The sequence below is a fragment of the Microcebus murinus genome, chromosome 11, assembly GCF_040939455.1.
Source record: "Microcebus murinus isolate Inina chromosome 11, M.murinus_Inina_mat1.0, whole genome shotgun sequence".
Classification (NCBI taxonomy): domain Eukaryota; kingdom Metazoa; phylum Chordata; class Mammalia; order Primates; family Cheirogaleidae; genus Microcebus; species Microcebus murinus.
The window spans coordinates 31,834,364-31,854,273 of NC_134114.1; the positions used below are offsets into that span (position 1 = coordinate 31,834,364).

A 19,910-nucleotide genomic window follows, 5' to 3' on the forward strand; every position below is an offset into this window, starting at 1 on the left:
CGAATGTGCTACTCAAGAGACCGCAGGGTTTCTATTTCTGACCCGGGGATTATAATCATTTTATTTTAGCAACGTCCTCATTACAAGACCAAAGCCAACAGTCTTCCTTCCAGACTCTCCCGCCCACTGTCCCGACTACGGCTCCAGCCCTAGACAGAGACAGGCGAGAGCAGACGTCAAAGGCCGTCCTGCCAGCTAGACACAGCCAAGCTGCCTTCCCCGCGCCTTCTGGAAAGAGCTGACTTCCCATTGGGCCAGCCTGGGGCCATGGCTGGCTCCCGATTGGCTTAGAGAGAGGCGTGCCTCTACGTCACGCCCCCTCTACAGTTTCCTAGCTGCTCAGGATTGTGGGAGGGTTGGGGAAAGTCCCGGAGGAAGAAAATAACCCGGAACGACCTTTGCGGGCCTGGGTCGGCCCTCTTCCGGAGTTGATGTCTCCTCCCACCAACCATGCGAACTCCACCCCATACCCCGCCCGCTCTGGGGGATCAGGTGATCTCAGGCCAGCACGGTCACGTGGGCCGGGGCGCGCCCGCCTGTCGTGGCCATGGCTGCCGCAGGCCCTACTGTGGTGAGGCGAGTGGAAGAGCTCGGGGACATGGCTCAGGCCCACATTCAGCAACTTAGTGAAGCTGCCGGTGAAGACGGTGAGGGAGCGGAGAGGGGAGTGGGTGGGGCGAACAGCTTTACAGGGCTGGCGCTCGATGGCTGTAAAAGCGGGAGGCTGTAGCCAGTGGTCCGTCGGGGTCCCAGGCCGTAGCTCTCCCAGGTCTCGCGCTCTTATCTCCGCTGCGGTGTCGTTTGCCCACTCCCCAGAACTCACATAGCCAAAGCGTTATTGCAAAATACGGCTAGAAACCGTATTTTTCAGAACCCTTGAAAATCTGTCCCGTAAGGGTATCTCAGCCAGTTCTTTGCTGTCGGGTTTAACTGTCTCAGCGATTGGGTTAAAAGCGTAGAGTCTGAATAACAAAGTACACGTAAAAGTTTAAATTAGTGATAGTAGTTTTGCATCCAGGAAAGATAGGCAGGTATAAGCGTCCTACCTTTTCATTGCTGCGTTGTGAATTTCCGTTTTATGTTTTGGATTTAATACTTAACTGTAAACAGTATTCTACAGAAGAGATTTACATTGGTTGTAATTTAGAGTATTCTTTCGCACATATCTTCTCAATTCCCACAAGGGCTCTGCATTAGAACACTTGTTTTGGAAACGTCTAAGCTGTTTCTTTAGGAAAAACTGGCTTAGAGAATTACCTCGGTCTTCTGATGTTAAGTCCAATTCTCTTTTCATTACTTCTCAGCTGCCTGTAGGTTCTGCATTCATACTTTTTGAGTTTTGAGTCATTACTACAGATAGGTTTATAAAATTCTTGTGGACTGACTCATTGTCATCAGATTCATAGGAAAACAGTGTTAGCACATTTTCCCAAGCGATTGAATAGTTGGTGAATTTATTAAATAGAATCTGTGATAAAATGCCTTCATTTCAGTGAAGATTCTTTGACAAATTATCTTTTCTCGGGATTGTGTTCTTCAGTGACCCGTAGACCACCCTGAAGCTGACTTTTGTTTTATTTGTTTGTTTGTTTTTGTTTTTTGGTTTGTGGTAAGTGAATTCCAGGCTTCACATGAATAGTTCTTGGATAATAGTAGCTATTCTTGGAAGTGTATCTGAGTTACCTCTAATTCCAGCTCCATTTGAAGGAGCCCAAAGAGATCAAAGAATTTTTTATTAAGTTATCGCAGAATCCAATAGCCATTCTCATTTCCCTTGGAACAGTTGTTTAATCCTGTTTAGAATGAGTGAGGGCTGGAAATAAAAGTCAGTAGTGCTGGCGAGGTGGTGGCTTCCGTCTGTAATCTTAGCACTCTGAGAGGCTGAGGCGGAAGGATCGCTTGAGGTCAGGAGTTCAAGACCTGCAAGAGGGAGACCTGGTCTCTACTAAAAAGAGAGAAAAAAAATAGCCGGGCAACTAAAAATAGTAAAAATTAGCGGGGCACACACGTAGTCCCAGCTACTCGGAGGCTGAGGCATGAGAATTGCTTGAGCCCAGGAGTTTTGAGGTTGCAGTGAGCCATGATGATGTCACTGCACTCTATCCGGGGCAACAGAGCGAGTCTGTCTCAAAAAGAAAAAAAAAAGTTAATGGTGCCATGTATTCTATTTTTGTTTGGGGGCTTTATACTTCTGAAAACTTGCTACAGTGGTTCATATTAGGAGCTATTATCAATATTAAAGTCAGTTTAATCTTATTAAAGTATTAACTAGCATGATTTTCTTTTATGAAATTTAATTAAAACAAGATTTGCATGCATTTGAATTGACCTTGACATTCTTTTCCCACACAACAAAAATAATACACTAATTCAAAATTTGTCCTTTAGTGTAACAGCTACATATTTATACTAGGTTATAGGGGTTTAATATTTCCCATTGTCTTTTTCAAGTTAGATCAGATGCAGACATTATTCCTTCTAAGAATGCTCTTTTTAAATTTCTGGCCAATTTTTTGTTCATTTCTTTCCCATTGTACAAGCACAATATGTTTAGTATCTGGAAGTATGCCATGAGAGGGACTTTTTCCAGAGACTATTAAGAATCACTTTCATCTTTTGCCTTGCCAATCGTTTGACTAAATAGTTCTAGTAAAATTACTGCATTTTTATGGGCTTTCCAAAATGTGAGCTGTGTCACACTGCTCCCCACAGTAATTATTTCATGAGTTCATGTGACATACTGCAGCAATGGTTTAGTGAGTACAATGAAAGTCTTTACATTTAAAATAGTCTGCAAGCTAAGAAGAAAATATCAACACAGTCTAAAGATGCATCTAAGGAGTGCCATGTTTGATACAATTTCAGTTAATAGTAGAATCTTTTTTGGGGGACATTGTATGGGTGTTACTTCTGGGCTAGGGGTAGGAACACAGTGCTAAAGAAGTAGCTTTCAATTCAGGTGAATAGTTGATTTTAAAGCAGAATCCTGTCTACCTACAGGTAGACTTGACTTGGGAAAACTTAAGGTCATATGATTGCCAGCAGACATAACTTGTAGGTGCTTTTGCTCCAACATTGAACAGTTTATCTGCCTGTGTAACTGCTGAGGCTGGATCAGATGGGCCTTCATGAAGACAAGTTCAACATTATCTGTGTGTTGGCCAGTGAGGAAAAAATGGAATATATTTCAGAAGGGAAACATACAGGGGCAAACTCAGGGACTTTAGTGTCTTGACACCTCAATTTCACTGCATGAGGTGATGCAGAAGGGTGTATAGTACCTTGGAGTGGGCACATAAGAAAAGTAAAATAATACAATAAATTAAGGGATTATGACATTACAAACAGGGGAAAAAATTAGGAGACAGTGAAGGGGGAGGGGGAATTGTGATCCTTGGGCATATTAGAAGGGTTTAGTTCATTTTCTTCTACTTTTTAAAGAAATTAGGTAATTTGTTTCATTTCTAAGTTTTTAAGGAAATAAAATACACAGATGCATTATGTAATTTTAATTGTAGCAGCCAGAAACACATGGTAAAGTTATAATTGCTCAGAGTGTTGACATTTTATGAGGCATTTAATTTGGTCAGTTGTGTTCTTTTAGAAAACATTTACAATTACATTTATGAAATTGTAAGTTTTTAGTGGAAACCCTTTCTCTAGATTTATATATATTTGTACTATTCCAGTGAAAGTTTTTATTTAAACATTAAGTGCATCAACATCATAAGAGAAGTATTATGAATTTGAATACAGACTGCATTCAAGAAATGGCAACAGTGAATCCAGAAAGTTTTCAGACTTTTGCTTTCCATGATAAATGTTTTTAATTAGGATTAGGCATTTTGATATATTTTATGTTTTAGATAAGATATTATTACTATCATGCTGTTTCTCCATATACCACAATTTTCATCACATCATTTCAGATACATAATTTTTTTTGTTTAAATAGCATTCTGAAACTATGTGTAGTAGTTATCATGTTTTTATTCCTTACAGATCACTTTTTAATTCGGGCCTCTGCAGCATTAGAAAAATTGAAACTTCTATGTGGAGAAGAGAAAAAATGTTCAAATCCATCAGATCTTCTAGAGCTTTACACACAGGTACTGAAATAGATGTGAACTCTATCTTAAAACGGCAGATTTAAAGTGTTAATTTGTTCAAAAAACTGTATGTATAAAGCATATAGACTTGGAACTTTGATGCCATATATAGAGGTAATATTTATGAGATGTGTTGATAAGAAAAGTCAGGGAAAAATTCTTCCAGATAACAGATTTGCTTCCATTTACAGATAAAAAGCAGAATTCTAGTGCATGCAGTATCCAAGTTCCTGATGGTTTCAAAGAGAGTAGGGAATTCTGTAAGGGCCCTGAATATGTTTTTTTCTCTTATAGCTACCTTTTCTTAGGAATCTCAATGTGGCTCCCCCTTCTAGTATCACTCCTGTCCATGAGATTTTTTTCTGTTCCTCCTTTTTTCTTTTATTTTCTTTTCAAATTCAGGCCTCTGTGTGGACAGTACCTGTTTTCTTTGTTTTCTGGAATACTGCTGAGACAAGCTGACATCAAGAAATATAATTTCATTATAGTAACTAACATTTATTTAGCACTTTGTAATTGATAGAGTGTTTTCATATGGCCTTTCTTGATTGTTAAGGGATAATACAACTGAAACAGTTATAGGAGTAAACTTAATTAAGCTTCCAAATTGCCCATTTGTAGCATTTACATGCCTGGCACTGTGCTTTCTGTTAGAAGGTACATAAAGATGGTTTCTGCCTTCAAACATCATGGCTGACTGCGCCTAAAAGCTACTCACAAACCCCAAATAACTGTTATAATTCAGCAGGTACTTTGCTTTACTTTGTTTCCTTTCAGAAGGCTCCTGCTTGTCTGCATATATGGTGGATGACACCTCATTTTTTTTCACATGGAAGTGTTCTAAATATTTTAATTTACTTCCTTGAATAAGACAAAAGACCTAGGGATGCAGATTTAAATTTCCCAGGTCTTCTTGAACCCTATTTATGGTTCTAAATCAACAGATCATCCTCTGTAGGATGATGTTCTCTCCTTCCTGGCTTAGGCCTTCCACACAGTAACACTTACCACTTCAGGATCACTAACTGTGTGCTAGGTAATGTTCCTTACATATGTTGTAATGTGCTTTACATATGTTAATTAATTCTGGAATTTAGAGAGGCATTTAGTCCAATTTATCATTTTACCAATGAAGAAACGAAGGCTCAAAAAAGAGAAAATTGACTTGACCTTTGTTAGTTAGGTGGTTAGTGGTAGAACTGACAGTAGAACCCAGTTTCCTTAGTTTTAGTCCGATAGAGTGAAAAAAGAAAAAGGACTGGGGAGTTTTAAGATGCTGGAATAGAGTGTGTCTAGTATTTAGGAATGCCGGAGACTTAGCGTCTGAATTGCATAATGTTGATGGTATGCTTCCTTCATAGGGTGGCAGGGTATATGTCCCCCAGTTACTGGCTGTGTGTTTGGAAAAACATAAATCCTTTGAAGATTCATTATACAAAACTATAGGTGGTAACCTTAATTTGATATAGCAGGCATTTAGAAAGTTTTCAGGGATTATATATGGATAAATAGCAAAGAATATAATAATTATATTTTTCATAATTTTATATAATTAACTTATGTTAATTAAAACAAATCTCTTATTTTTGGAGGGAAACAAGATAATCATTAATTCAGTACTTTAGTAAAATACCTATGAAGTTTTCTATAAGGTCTGTCTCAAATTATGTTTATAGCTAGGTATTTTGCCTACTTCTGAAACTTAAATACTGTGCTAAAAGACTTAAATGTCTAATAAAGCACCTATATGTATAAGATTAAACAGTAAGAGTTATCCTTTAAAATGTAAATCATTTATAGGTACTTTTTTTTTTTCTTTAGGCTATTTTGGACATGACATATTTTGAGGAAAACAAGCTAGTAGATGAAGATTTTCCTGAAGACTCTTCTTCACACAAAGTAAAAGAGCTCATCAATTTTCTTTCAGAACCGGAAATTTTAGTTAAGGAAAATAATATGCATCCAAAAGTAAGTTTTGCACTCTTGGAAATTATGGTGGAATGTTGCTAGTTCTTGCTGTCCTGCTTTTTGAAGTCTATTTTTTTCTTCTTGATTGTATCTTTGTTTCTGTTTTAAATTAAGATTGAAGGCGGGAAATATAAGAGCTCAATATTTCAGACCAATGTCACAAATAAAGCATCATATTTTAATAAATGTTTCAGAATATTTGCATAATTTGCATAATGAGATTATAATTACAGTACCTAATCATTTTCTAAGATACTCCCATTTCTGTTCCCTTTACTTTTTGCAGATGCTGTGTTTTCTTGAAGGTCACTTAATCCAATGACCATATCTTTTGTTCTTTTAATAGTCTTCATCCTTCTGAACATTTGCTGCCTTTCTTAGTAGTGATCCCCTTCCTTCCTACATGCTTCTTTTCTCCTTCTTTTTTTTTTTTCTTTTTTAAGAGACAGGATCTTGCTCCTCTGCCCAGGCTGCAGTGCAGTGGCTTGATCGTAGCTCACTCTAACCTTGACCTCCTTGGCTCAAATGATCCTCCCACCCAGCGTCCAAAGTAGCTGGGACTACAAAAGTGCATCACCACACCCAGCTAATTTTCTTCCCATCTTGGCCTCCCAAAAGGCTGGCATTACAGGTGTGAGCCACCAAACCAGGCCATCTCCTGGGAAGTAAGAAGCCCTCTCTTGCTCTTTCCCTAGCAACTACCCTTTCTTTCATTCTAGAAAAAAAGGCACTAAAGTTGAAAGAATAACCCATAGGATATCTCTTTTATCCTCTGATTGTCTCTATTCTGTCTCTGCTTGACAACTTATTCACATGCTTTTTACTATTATCTTTATTTAGGTAATTCTAAGATTTATATCTCTAGGTGAGCATGGTGGCTCACATCTGTAATCCTAGTATTCTAGGAGGCCAAGGCTGGAGAATCACTTCAGCTCAGGAGTGCTAGACCAGCCTCAACAAGAGCGAGACCCTGTCTCTACTAAAAATAGAAAAAATTATCCAGGAGCTATGGTGCATACCTATAGTCCCGGCTACTTAGGAGGCTGAGACAGGAGGATTGCTTGAGCCCAGGAGTTTGAGGTTGCTGTGAGCTAGGCTGATGCTACAGTTCTCTATCCCAGGCAACAGAAAAGAGACTCTGTCTCAAAAAAAAAAAAAAGGATTTATATCTCTAATCCTAGATACTCTTTCAACCACATAATTTTCATCTTTAACTGGATGCTATCTATTAATACTGAGATAGATATGTTTTTTGTTTCCTATATTTATCAGGGAAGGCTAACTGTGGAAACAAATCATCCCCAGATTTAAATAACATGTTGCCATAAAAGTTTTGATTTCTTAAAATTATTTTTATGTATAGCTTTTTGATAGTTTATTCTAGCAGTAATAGAAATAGATATGTTCTTGCATCAAGTAATGTATTTCTGAGAAGTTATCTTTTTAATCAGATTGTGACTACTTGTATTTCAAATATATTAGGGTAATTTTCTACTAAAATACTTTTTAAATTATTTTATCAAACTATTTGCAAATTGAACTATTTTAATTTTCATGTACCAATAAACTTCCATATTTCTAATTGATTCAAAGTAAAGCATTCCTGTGTAAGCAAAGGGCACATTTTGTGACGTGACGTAATTGCTGAATTTTTGAAATTTAACTTTGACTTTTATAAATGCCAAGTTCTCTTTTTAGCTATGTCTTTGTGTTTCAGCACTGCAATTTGCTCGGGGATGAGCTACTGGAATGTCTCTCTTGGAGACGAGGAGCCCTACTATATATGTATTGTCATTCTCTGACGAAAAGAAGAGAGTGGCTCTTGAGAAAATCTACTTTGCTTAAAAAGGTAAAAAGGCATTTCTTACACATTTTTGGTTGTTAATATTTATAGGTTTCAAGAAGCTATCTTTGCTGTAATAGTAAGAGTAGTAGAATCAAAGGGTCTGTCTAGGTTTGTATTCTAGATCTTTCACTTACTGGCTGATTAATCTTAAATAAATTGGGATTGTTTTGAAGACTAAATAAGATAATACATGGAAGCACTGTGTAAACTGGGGAGTTCTACCTGCTTTTTTTAAGATCTGGATTTTTATTATTTTAAATATAAGATAAACTATATCTATTTCTAAGCATTTTGTGTGTGTGTGTGCGTGTGTGTGTGTGTGTGTGTAGGCTAAAGGAAACACTTGGTTGGGAGCCTCTGTCAGCACAGTCTTCCTAAAAAACCCACATGACCCTGCTCTTAGAAAATCGTGGCCCTCTGATTCATCTTTCTTGTTCTGACCAAATCATTAAATCCAAAGACATGGGTCTTAGTTTTGTATACTAAGGATTTGGACTTGTATTAAATGTACACGTAGTTTAGGTGGGATTAGAAATGGAAGGTCACTTTTCAGATATAAAAGTTTGATCATAATATTTCTAAATTATAAGTATATACATGTTTTTAATAAATTGTTATTGAACACATCTTTATTATCTTTATCCTTTTTCTTCTACCATCTTTGACAAGTATACTAATGAAATGTGTCCATGGTTAACATTTTTTTTTCCTAGACTCTTACTAATTGGAGCATTTGAAGGTGTATACTTACATTATGAAAGTCTTGGAGTGGTGGGACCTTATACCATTGAAATGTAATAGTCATAAGCTATACATATAATATATATTGGCCCATTTTTTCTCGAATAAAGAATGGAAAACAATATTTGAAGTTTATACAACTCTGAATATAATTATTTTAATTCTTTGGCTTTTACTTTCGTTTAGTACCTTGTTGATGGAATCAATTACTTGCTACAGATGCTAAATTATCGGTGTCCTATCCAGTTAAATGAAGGGGTTTCTTTCCAAGACCTAGACACGGCTAAATTACTGAGTGCAGGTAATGTGATCTGTTTTTAAAGTTTTATAAGTGATTTAAGTCTTTTTAAGATTTTTGGAAGTTTTATTAGATTTTACTTTGATTTAAATAAATTTCAAGCTCAATTATAGACAAAAAAGTAATAAAAGGGCTTTTAAAAAGTTTAAAGATTAGAATCTTTTTATGTAATGTAGAAAAGTACTCCTAATCTCTTCTGTTTAGTAATTTTGGAAGAGTTGTGTTATTTTTATGTATTTCACATCCCACACAGCCCCAATCAGCATTTTATCAGAACTAGGTTTGGCTACTTGCAACAGACCAGAAGTAACTTTTAAACAAAGTAGACATTTGGTGATCTTTCACATAGAAATGGTCTAGAGCTGGTATGGTTGCTCCATGGCATCATTATGTTATTTTTTCTTTCATTATCTTTAGAACAGAGCCCTTCAGCTTCAGAGGGAGGCATTTTATATAGAGTACAACATATATGATCCTTTCCAAAGTTGCTGGCATGTATCCCTGTTTACAATACTGCTTCCATTCTCAGTATCCCAAGGCGCTCTTGGAGCCCCTATCTCACCTGTGTTTCAGGCTACAGGAATGGCAAAAGGGAATTTCTTTCAGCCAAGTCACCTCTTTTAGAGCAGCCTTTTCAGAAGTTTCTTATGGCCTCCATTTTACTGGCTAGAATTTAATCAGATGACTTTACTTAGCTTTAAGGAAACCTGGGAAGTACAGTTCTTAACCTGATATATTGTCATCCCAAATAAAATTAAGGTTCTTTACTAAGAAGGTGGGGGGGGGTTGGGAGGGGTTGAGGGGGAAGGAGGGGGAGAGAATGAATTCTGGATAGCAACTGTAAGTTTCTGCCACAAACATCTGTGTACTTGAAAATTCTAGGAACTGAATGTAGATCATCATTTGGGTTTTAGACTGGAATGTGGGGGAGAGAAGAACCACTTACTTTTAACATCTCTTTATAAGTTGAGAAACTGAGGTCCAGGATAACTAGGTGACCTGCTTAAGGTCACATAGCTGCGAGTGACATTAGATCATATATGTGAACTTTTCTTCTTACACTTTATCATAAGAAAACTTGGGAAAAACTCTAGAATTTTGATTCTTCTTATTTCTTTATAGCCTCTTCAAGCTTTTCCTTCCTATTTAAAAACATTTCATAGATAAAACAAGATGATTTAAGTGTTATTAACATGGTGTCCAAAAATTGTTACTTTCTGTTCATTAAGAGAAACACTTTATCCTAAAGTGACTTATTTTGTGAATACAAAGAACTCCCTAATGGGCATGTCATTTTTACAAACGTAGGGTATTTTGATTTATTTATGGAAAGTATAGAAGGAATGTCTGGAAAATATCCAGCCATAGATGTCTCCATTTTTCATATTATATGCTGGATTTTTTCCAGACAGCCCTCAAATATTATTATATTAGTTATTAGTTCTTCCAGATAACAAATCAACCAATTAAAGTCATTTAAAGTCATTTTCCAGGATAAAAGAAAACAATACAGGCAGCACAGTAGTTTTGCCAGAGCCGTCAGTCCTCTTATGGTGTTGGCTTCTTGTTCTCATCTAAAGCTTACTTTGCCCAAATCCATCTCTCTGAAGATGATTAGATTAGAAGCAAGGCAACCTGCTTTTATTGGCTAAATTACTCCTAATACTCCATTGGAGAGGCTCTAATTACTTTTTGTTAGCCAACCTAAACTGTAATTCTGAATAGTTCTTAATATTTAGGGAGAAAAGTTCTATATAGGGCATCAGAATATTTTTGTGGCCATATTTTAGTGATGTTACCTAATTTTAGGTAAAACAATGTATAATTTTTGTTTCTTTTTCCAAGGCAAGATAATCATACTGTTGTTTAGACATTACCTGTATGTCATTAAATTTTCAGCTTTCAAAAACTACCAAATGTATACAATAAGCCCATGTACCTCAGCTCTGAGCCTCACTCTTCCATGAAGTGGGGCCAGAGAATTTTAATCTTTGGACATGGACTCATCAGACAAAGAGCTTGTAAAAATAGCCTTGTCAGAATAAACCTGAAATCAAATGGGGGAAAATCAAAATACTGTCCAGCTTTTACACCCATGGTTTATGCCCTTTTTAATACCACTGAAGACTCTCTCTCCCCTGCAGATCTGAACTGATATCACTAACAGAGTGTGGGAACATGATGAAGAGAGGTTGGTTAATGGTACAAACATACAATTAGAAAGAAGGAATAAGTTCTGATATTTGATAGCAGAGTAGAATGGCTATAGTGAACAACAATGTATTATATTTTTCAAAATAGCTAGGAAAGGACTTGAAATGTACCGAACACATAGAAATGATATTCAGGTGATGGATACCCGAAATACACCAGCTTGGTCGTTACATATTCTATGCATGCAACAAAATTTCACATGTACCCCATAAATACATACATATATAACATAGCAAAATTTTTTTTAAAGTACAGATTTATGTGTATCTCATGCAGTTTCTGATTCAATATATGAAGCCCAGGAATCTATTTTTAATAAGCAGCCTAAATTGTTATGATGTAGGCAGATTTGGACATCACTGCTCTCAGAAGGTGCCAGTCTAGCCACTTTTTTTGTGAGAAAGTCACCTTTCTGCCCTCTCACTTGATAGGTTATTCTCCTTCTCCATCCCCACCTACACCCCCCATGTCACATACGCCCTTCCCACATATGCATTTACCAAGGGCATGCACAGTTAAAGTGTTTTATTGAAAAAACATGCTGAGTATTAACAGAAAAAGAAAATATCAAGAAAATTTATAGAAACAAAGAGCTTGTATCTAAAGAGTAGTGGGCTCCTTGTAGGAATAGAGAAGAAAAATGTACCTAATTTTTACCTTGGTCATCTCTTCCTTTGGTATTTTAATGCAGTAGTTTTAAAAGTACTCTTTGGACCAGAAGCATCAGAATCACCTTAAGTCTTAGGAGTTATTTTAAAAAGATGCAAATTCATAGACCCAACCCCATACCTGAATGTGAAACTGGGGTGAGGGGCCAGCTATCAGTATTTTAGTAAGTCTACAATGTAATTCAAATGCAAGCAAAAGTTTGAGAACCACCATTTATCATAACACCCATTCATTCTCTTTCTAGAAATGCCTTTCTGGTAGGATATCTCTGTATCTTCGTCATGGGTTACTCTTTGTTGCTAATATAAAGAATGAGGTTAACCTAAAGAGTGGGCAAAAATTGTTTCTCAGATCTCCCTTAGGAAAACATTTCTCACCACGTAGCTTCACTTTGTGGGACATAACTTCAGCTCTTCCTCCCAAAGTTCTAGCCTGTTTGGTAATTCAACTTTCCCTCCATTTTTGCATCTCTCTCCTTACTTTTCTACACTGGTCTTTTTAGGAATAACTAGATAGAGTATAGGATCACAAAATAAAAAGGATATATATCCAGTCAAATGCTATATCTAATAAAAAATCATTCTGAATAATACCCAATGCTGTATCCAGCCTTTTCTTTGAGGCTTATGATCTTTTAACTACAAAGGAGTAAAGTAAAAAGAAATGATTATATGTAACATACTTTATACTTATTAAGTAAAATTTGTTTTGTACATGCAAAGCATAATATAGTATATTCTATCATGTTTTTTGTGAATGCATGTCTCAGATTCTGCTCTTCAGTGGTTATTTTTTTACTGATATGTTAATGAATCAGCTATTTTGCTGAACCTGTTGTGTCTCTTGCTACTATTTACAAGCAGAATTTGAGATGAAGTGGGGACAAATTCTGAGACCTTAAAAAGCTTGCAATAGATTAAAAACAAAAACTGCCACAGTTTTGAAAGTTGAATTTCTAGTACTGTCATAGTCATTTCTTTTGAACCATATTAGGTGAGCAGCTGAGATTATGATGCCCATTTATTTCAGATAACCTTTTCTAATCACAGAATTATGTTAGGATAAATCACTTATTTTTACTTTAATGGCCGTAGGAAGTTAAATGTTAATATATTTTAATAACACTTCATAGTTTTTAAAACTCGGATACATTTTTATTTTATACATTCCTTAAGAAAACTCCATGAATTAGATAGAGCATGTGGAATCCTCATTTTTTAGATTTATAAACTGAAACTCAAAAAGCATTGGTGACTTGCCCAAAGTTACAAAGCCAGTAATTTATACCCAAATGTTTTTGATTCTAATAGGGCTATTTGTCTTTCTGCCAAATTAATATACTTTATGTACTGTAAATGTTTAATTATGTAATTGCCTATTGGAAAAACTACCCATAAGAAGAATGCATTCAATTTTTCTTTTTTCTGAGACAGAGTCTCACTTTGTTGCCCGGGCTAGAGTGAGTGCCTTGGCGACAGCATGGCTCATAGCAACCTCAAACTCCTGGGCTCAAGCAATCCTCCTGTCTCAAGCAGCCTCCCAAGTAGCTGGGACTACAGGCATGCGCCACCATGCCCGGCTAATTTTTTCTATATATATTAGTTGGCCAATTAATTTCTTTCTATTTATAGTAGAGATGGGGTCTCACTCTTGCTCAGGCTGGTTTCGAACTCCTGACCTTGAGCAATCTGCCCGCCTTGGCCTCCTAGAGAGCTAGGATAACGGGCGTGAGCCACTGTGCCCGGCCAGTATTCAATTTTTGATAAAAATTTTGCAGCGTATTTTTTTCCTGGTAATACAAAACAACTTCTTTAATAATTTAGGATTGTATGACCTCTCAGGCATGATTATGCATAATAATTTCTGTAGACACTTAGAGACATATAGGAGATGTAGGATATTTAACTTTAGCTATATTAATGATCTTACAGCGTACCCCTAATTAAAAGTTGTGTCCATGGATGGAATTCTGGGAGTTTATAAGTACTCTGAAATTGCATAATTTTGGCTTTATATCCTGGATTAGATTCTCAAAGAAATCCTTAAGAGGATCCCAGAAAGGTTAAGAACACTTACCTAAATGGTTCTTTTAAAAATTGCTTTGATAGTTCTCTGTGTTTTTTTTTTATAGTGGGCGTTTTTAGTGGGTGAAATAGAGATAAAAATGTAATGAGGGTTATATTAGTGATATTTGGCTTCTAAATGGTTACTATTAGATGAGAATGAAAAATGCTTAATGACAAAAGGAATTTATTACAGTTAGTTAATAACTAGGGTTTCTTTTTAAACTTTGAATTCTAATCTGTCAACCTAAATGACTTTCCCAGGAATATTTAGTGACATTCATTTGCTGGCTATGATGTACAGTGGTGAAATGTGTTACTGGGGATTGAAGCATTGTGCTGATCAACAAGCAGAAAATCATGAAATGGATACTGGTGTTTCTGGAGCAAGCTGCACTACACACAAAGAACCCTTGGATTTCCGAGAAGTAGGAGAAAAAATTTTGAAGAAGTATGTGTCTGTGTGTGAAGGACCCCTGAAAGAACAAGAATGGAATACAACAAATGCAAAACAAATTTTAAACTTCTTTCAGCATCACTGTAACTAGTAAGTTCATCTACTAGTAAGTTCATCTAGTTCAAACAGAAAAACAAAAAGACCCATAAAATGGAAAAGAAAGTTCCAGAAAAGAAGACATATTAACAAGAATATTACACTGCATAAAGACATACAGCATGGGTACCCTTCTTTAAATGCCATCACCATCTTTTATTATATATTCTTAAACCCGTAAAGCAGCAGTCCCCAAGCTTTTTGACACCAGGGACTAGTTTCATGGAAGACAGTTTTTCCACTGACTGGGGTGGGGGTGTTGTAGGGGAGCTCAGGCAGTGATGTGAGCTATGGAGAGCGACTCCAACCACAGATGAAGCTTTGAGCCCTTGCCACTGCTCATCTTCTGCTGTGTACCCCCCTTTCCTAACTTTCATGGAAGACAATTTTTCCACAGACCAGCAGGTGCAGGGGTAAGGGTAGGAGGGTAGGGCAGAGCTCTGAGGTCCCTCCAGTACTCGTCCAGGAGTTGGGGACTGCAGCTGTAAAAGTAATGATTCTATAGTTACTAAAATGACATGTATGTTATTCTAACTCAGTTTGAATTACAGATGTCCTGTAACTAATAATGAAGAGTAACCCAATTTAGCTTTACAAAGATTTATTTCTATTAGTTTAGATTATTTTTTTATTGTGGTAAAATATATATAATATAACAACTTACCATTTTAACCATCTTTAGATTATTTTTTAATCTCCTTATCTTGAAGTTTGCCATGCTTCAAAGATTAAAATCAAGTCACCTCATTGTTTTGAATATATACTATGGATATAAATGTAGGCAAAATGAAATAAGACTATGACTAATATTTAGATTCCATTTCTAGTAAGATAAATAATGAAAGACTCCACAAAGGAATCATTGTGTTTAATTATTTTGCCATATGTTACTAATTGTATTTAAAATTTTTCTTCTTATGGGTATTTTATAAAAATTTTAAAATGATTTTCCTATTTTGTTTTAAAAAATGCATGGCTTCTCAAATGAGTAATGAAGATAAAAATCAAGTTAGGTTAGCCCACCATTAGTTCATATGCTTTTAGGCTACATCTTTTCATATTGTATAGAAATTTTAATATTTTTTCCCTTTAATAATCGGGGGAAGTGTTAAAGGCTAACGAACCTAACTTCATACTGTGTTCATGGTCATTCTGTCTACCTCAACTCCTATTGTCATTTTGGGATGGTCATTCTGATACCTTGCTGATATCCTGGACTTCTACCCCAGGGACTTTGTCATATTCCAGCTGTTCACTCCCATGGCCGCACCTTGAATGTCACCATGTTGAGTTTCTCTTTCTGAAATCTTAAATTTTAGTAACTGATGACAACTCTTCATCTTTTCAGCTTTTTCACTTCCTTATTTTATATATTTTTCTCCTATATGTGTGTGTATATATATATATTTTTTTATCCTTTCTACAATCTTTAGATTCTTCATAGCCTCCCTTTCTTGACTGCTCCCCTTACTCCTGAGCTATCAGCCCTTCAGATTTTCTTGCTTCCCTGTCTACCCTCAGCTTTATGGAGCACTGTATCAACTATTCTTATTAGTTGTTCCTTCTTCCCTTTGTCCTTTGCCTAGTCATTCTGCAAGCCCTCAACTGAGTTAATCCTATTTGCTATCTACCTTTTCTGGGATGCTGAGTTCTGCATGAAGGACATGCAGTCCTTCAAAGTAGAATCACTGCAAGTGTCTCCCTTTAATTTTAGAAAACCTCTCAGTGTAAGCATTCTGTTTATTACTAGGGTGGCCTCTCTCCCTTCTCCCACTGTGCCTGAACCAAACTTCCATCACTTTCCTTAGGCCCTCTGGCCATTCCCTAACATATGGCCCTTCCTCCAATCATACAGGAAATTGAGACTTGTTAAGAGGTCAACTTATATTTACCAACTTTATTCTTTTCCCCCTGCTTTAGAGGAAAAAAGGTTGCCTATTTGCTATAAAAAGCTAATATATGCTACAAGTTTCATCTCTGCTGTCTCCCTCATTTCCCTTGTGGCATCTCATTTTCTGCCCACTCTATAGATCGCTAGGTTTTGATATTCACTAGAGTTCTGTCCTCCTTCTCCCCCTAACTTTTTTCTTTATATTCTTAAGCAGTGTCATTTATAGCTATGGCTTCTTTTACCACCTGTAATATCAGACTGACTCCCAAACCTTTAAGTTGAATCTCAGCTTCTGTCTTGCTCCCTAAACCTTATTTCAAACTGCCTATTAAGTGTCTTCACTGAGACATCCTGTGGTAATTTTAAATTCAGTATGTCCAAACAATGAGTCTTCATCATTCATATAAAATCTTTTCTATTTCTTGTTTTATCTTTGGGTCTTCCACAGAGAGAGCAGGGTAACATGGAATACCTACTTTCCCAGAGTCACCTCTGCAGTCATCTTGAGTAATCATGTTCTAGTCCAGTGTTCCTGAAACTTTTAAAACCCAGATTCCTTCTTCATAAACATAAAAATTCTAGTACAGCCTTCAGGGAGAGGAGAATCTCTCCCCATCCTTGCCTCAGCCCCCTTGCTTATCCTATTATAGCTAAGAAGACTTTTATTTAAATTAGCATTTTAACAAGTCTTACTATGAAAATACCTTGTGCTTTCTAAGTATAAAGATTGAAATCATTATTAATATGGTTTTTAGAACCACAGACTATCTCTCCTCCTTTAAGAGCATCATGATCAATCAATTGCAAGTACTTCCAATTCCTTTCTAAAATGTATTTTGTGTTTTTTCAGCCTCATTACTCTTGTAGACATTATTATTGTTTCTGTGTCTGTCTTTTTTTTTTTTTTTTTTAAACAGAATCTCACTCTGTTGCCCTGGCTAGAGTGGCGTCAGCCTAGCCTACAGCAACCTCAAACTCCTGGGCTCAGGTGATCCTACTGCCTCAGCCTTCCGAGTAGCTGGGAATACAGGCATGCACCACCATGCCCAGCTAATTTTTTTCTATATATTATTAGTTGACCAATTAATTTTCTTCTATTTTTAGTAGGCTGGGGTTTCGCCTCTTGCTCAGGCTGGTTTCAAACTCCTGACCTTGAGCGATCCACCCGCCTTGGCCTCCCAAGAGTGCTAGGATTACAGGCGTGAGCCACCGCACCTGGCCTGTTTCTGTGTCTTTCTATGTGGCCAAGTGAATACCTATCTGTTTTTTAGGACTTTGCTTCAGTGATATGCTCAGAAGCTTTTTTTAGCCCTTTCCAGTCAAAATTAGATACTACTTTGTTCTGTTCCCTTAATCTTCCCCTCCCATGTCATTATACTGATCACATTGTTTTGTAATTATTTTCATTACTATTAAGAGTTGGTAAACTCTGTATTTTAAAAATTTATGTATGTACATAGTGCTTAATGTATGGTTGGCCCTTAGTAATATTTTATGAATTAATGAGGCATGATTCTAAATGCCAAACTGCACACAAAAAAAAGGTTGCTGCTATTAGATTCCAAACTGCCATGCCCTCTATACCAGTGGTTGACAAGGCATATAGGAATATATAGTCCTCAGAGAAGTATTAATTTAGATTTCAAACCTGAGAAAACGAAAACTTTCAGAAACTGGGAATTTCCACTTTGCCTTCATGACCCTTGTTGACCACTTGGGTCTCACTGGTTGCTACAATTATGAGGGTTTTACTGGGTGCTTTTTGTACAACTTTCCATCCCCCACACAGTTGGAGAATAATCTGTAGACCATAACAGTTACAATGCTTTTTACTCTGGTATATGATAAAACAATGAACACATTTTGTATGTGTTAAAGACTGCTAAATAAATTCTGTTTCATTTAGAGTGAAGCAACCTCAAAGTACCAAATACTTCACATAAGGAAAGTATTAATACTACAAATCATTCACTCAACAACTATTGTGTGCCTACTACATGCCAGATTTTGTCCTAGGCACCGAGGTTATAGCTTTGTGAAACTTCCTCCCGTTTCAAAGCTTGTGTTCTAGTAGAGGAAGTTAGACAAAGTATTTTAAGAGGTAAATGTATAGTGTGTCAAGTAATGAATACTGTGAAGAAGAATAAAGCAGAGTAAAGAAGGGGCTGTTGTGACATGGGGAGAGGTAGGATGCTATCTTATTTAGGGTGGTTGGAAGGCACCTGTCTGCTGCTTTAGCATTTGTATCTTCAAATTCCCCTTTCTTGGTTAAATTACTTGCATATTTAGTACATTCATAAAGTTTCTCTTTCTTATGAAAGTTCTGATACTGAATTAAGGAATGAATCACTGCTTAAGACAGGAGTCCTCAAACTACAGCCCGTGGGCCACATGAGGCCCACCAAAGACATTTATCCAGCCTGCCAGGTGTTTTTGCCACTGCTGCCTGTCCTGCTTAGCAGCCAACTGCTCCCGTTCCCACAGTGCACATGTGTGGAATTTGCGCCGCACTCTACAACGGCCCTCCAACGGTCTGAGGGACAGTGAACTGGCCCCCTGTTTAAAAAGTTTGAGGACCCCTGGCTTAAGACCTTCTCCTTTTGAGTACCTTTAAAGAGTTTCTCTTCAATGTGGGCTTTGCTAATGGGCGAGTGATACCTAAAGGCCTTGTTGCATTTTTTATGTTTTGGGTTTCTCTTCAGTTTGAATTCTTGGATGGCTACTAAAACTCAAACTCTGTTAAAGGACTTTTCACAGCCCTTAAATGTGTGTGGTTCTTTCCCACTATGAATTTTATGATGTTAACTAGGCCTTAAGACTGAGTTAAAGTCCTGTCTGCTATAGGGTTTCTGGCTACTGTGAAGTATTTGATGCTGATTAAGGTGCAAATCGTGACTAAAGACTTTTCCTTATTCCTTTGCATACGGTAGAGTGAGGTAAGAGTCATGGCTAAAACCCTACAATAAAATTACATTCCTAACTTTACAATCTCGCTGTGAATTCTCTGATGTTCATTAAAATGTTTGCTGTGTCTAAAGGCATTCCCAGATTCATCTTGATGACATTTTTTAAAACCCACAGCCGGTTAATATGCTGGTTTTAGATTGCTTGTCTCTTTCATCTTTCCACCTTCCAGGGCTCCTTTTCTGGCTCCTATAACGGTACCCCATCTGCCACAGCATCCGGGATTCTGTAGTTCTCTAGTATCACTTCCATATATTCTTTGTTAACAATATAAGATGATATCATGTTATGGAAATATTACGTTATGCACATTATATATTCATGCTGATTTTTTTTCATGTTTTTTGTTTTTTCTTCTAGTGAAAGTTTCCAAGTAAAATGTTTTAGAGCATATAATTGTTTTTTAAATTAAACCTTATTCCCCTACTTGTTTCTTGTTTTCTTTTATATTTGGTGGTTGCATCAGAATGAAAACTTTTATCATCTCAGTTTATTATTCTAACTTTTAAATGTTATTTCTTTTAGTCCTAATACCTTTCAAAGGCTGGCTAGTATAGTGATTAGGATTGTGGGGGTCTGGAACCAGAAGGCTTG

The 19,910-nt window shown here is 36.6% G+C and overlaps 1 protein-coding gene across 1 annotated transcript; it reads left to right on the top strand.

Moving 5' to 3' along the window:
* Window positions 1-468: 468 nt before the first annotated feature.
* Window positions 469-17,922, top strand: RIMOC1 (RAB7A interacting MON1-CCZ1 complex subunit 1). The gene is made up of 6 exons (XM_012777775.3): window positions 469-647; window positions 4,003-4,109; window positions 5,931-6,077; window positions 7,795-7,926; window positions 8,851-8,965; window positions 14,173-17,922. The coding sequence occupies exons 1-6, from the start codon at window positions 548-550 to the stop codon at window positions 14,454-14,456; spliced, it is 885 nt and encodes a 294-aa protein (XP_012633229.1). The 5' UTR covers window positions 469-547; the 3' UTR covers window positions 14,457-17,922.
* Window positions 17,923-19,910: the final 1,988 nt, after the last annotated feature.

Excerpts from the sequence above, each read along its gene's own strand:
- RIMOC1 (XM_012777775.3), top strand. The coding sequence starts at position 548 with ATGGCTGCCGCAGGCCCTACTGTGGTGAGGCGAGTGGAAGAGCTCGGG. Across the intron at positions 4,110-5,930 it reads TTCTAGAGCTTTACACACAG|GCTATTTTGGACATGACATA; the intron begins GTACTGAAATAG and ends TTTTTTCTTTAG. Across the intron at positions 7,927-8,850 it reads AATCTACTTTGCTTAAAAAG|TACCTTGTTGATGGAATCAA; the intron begins GTAAAAAGGCAT and ends ACTTTCGTTTAG.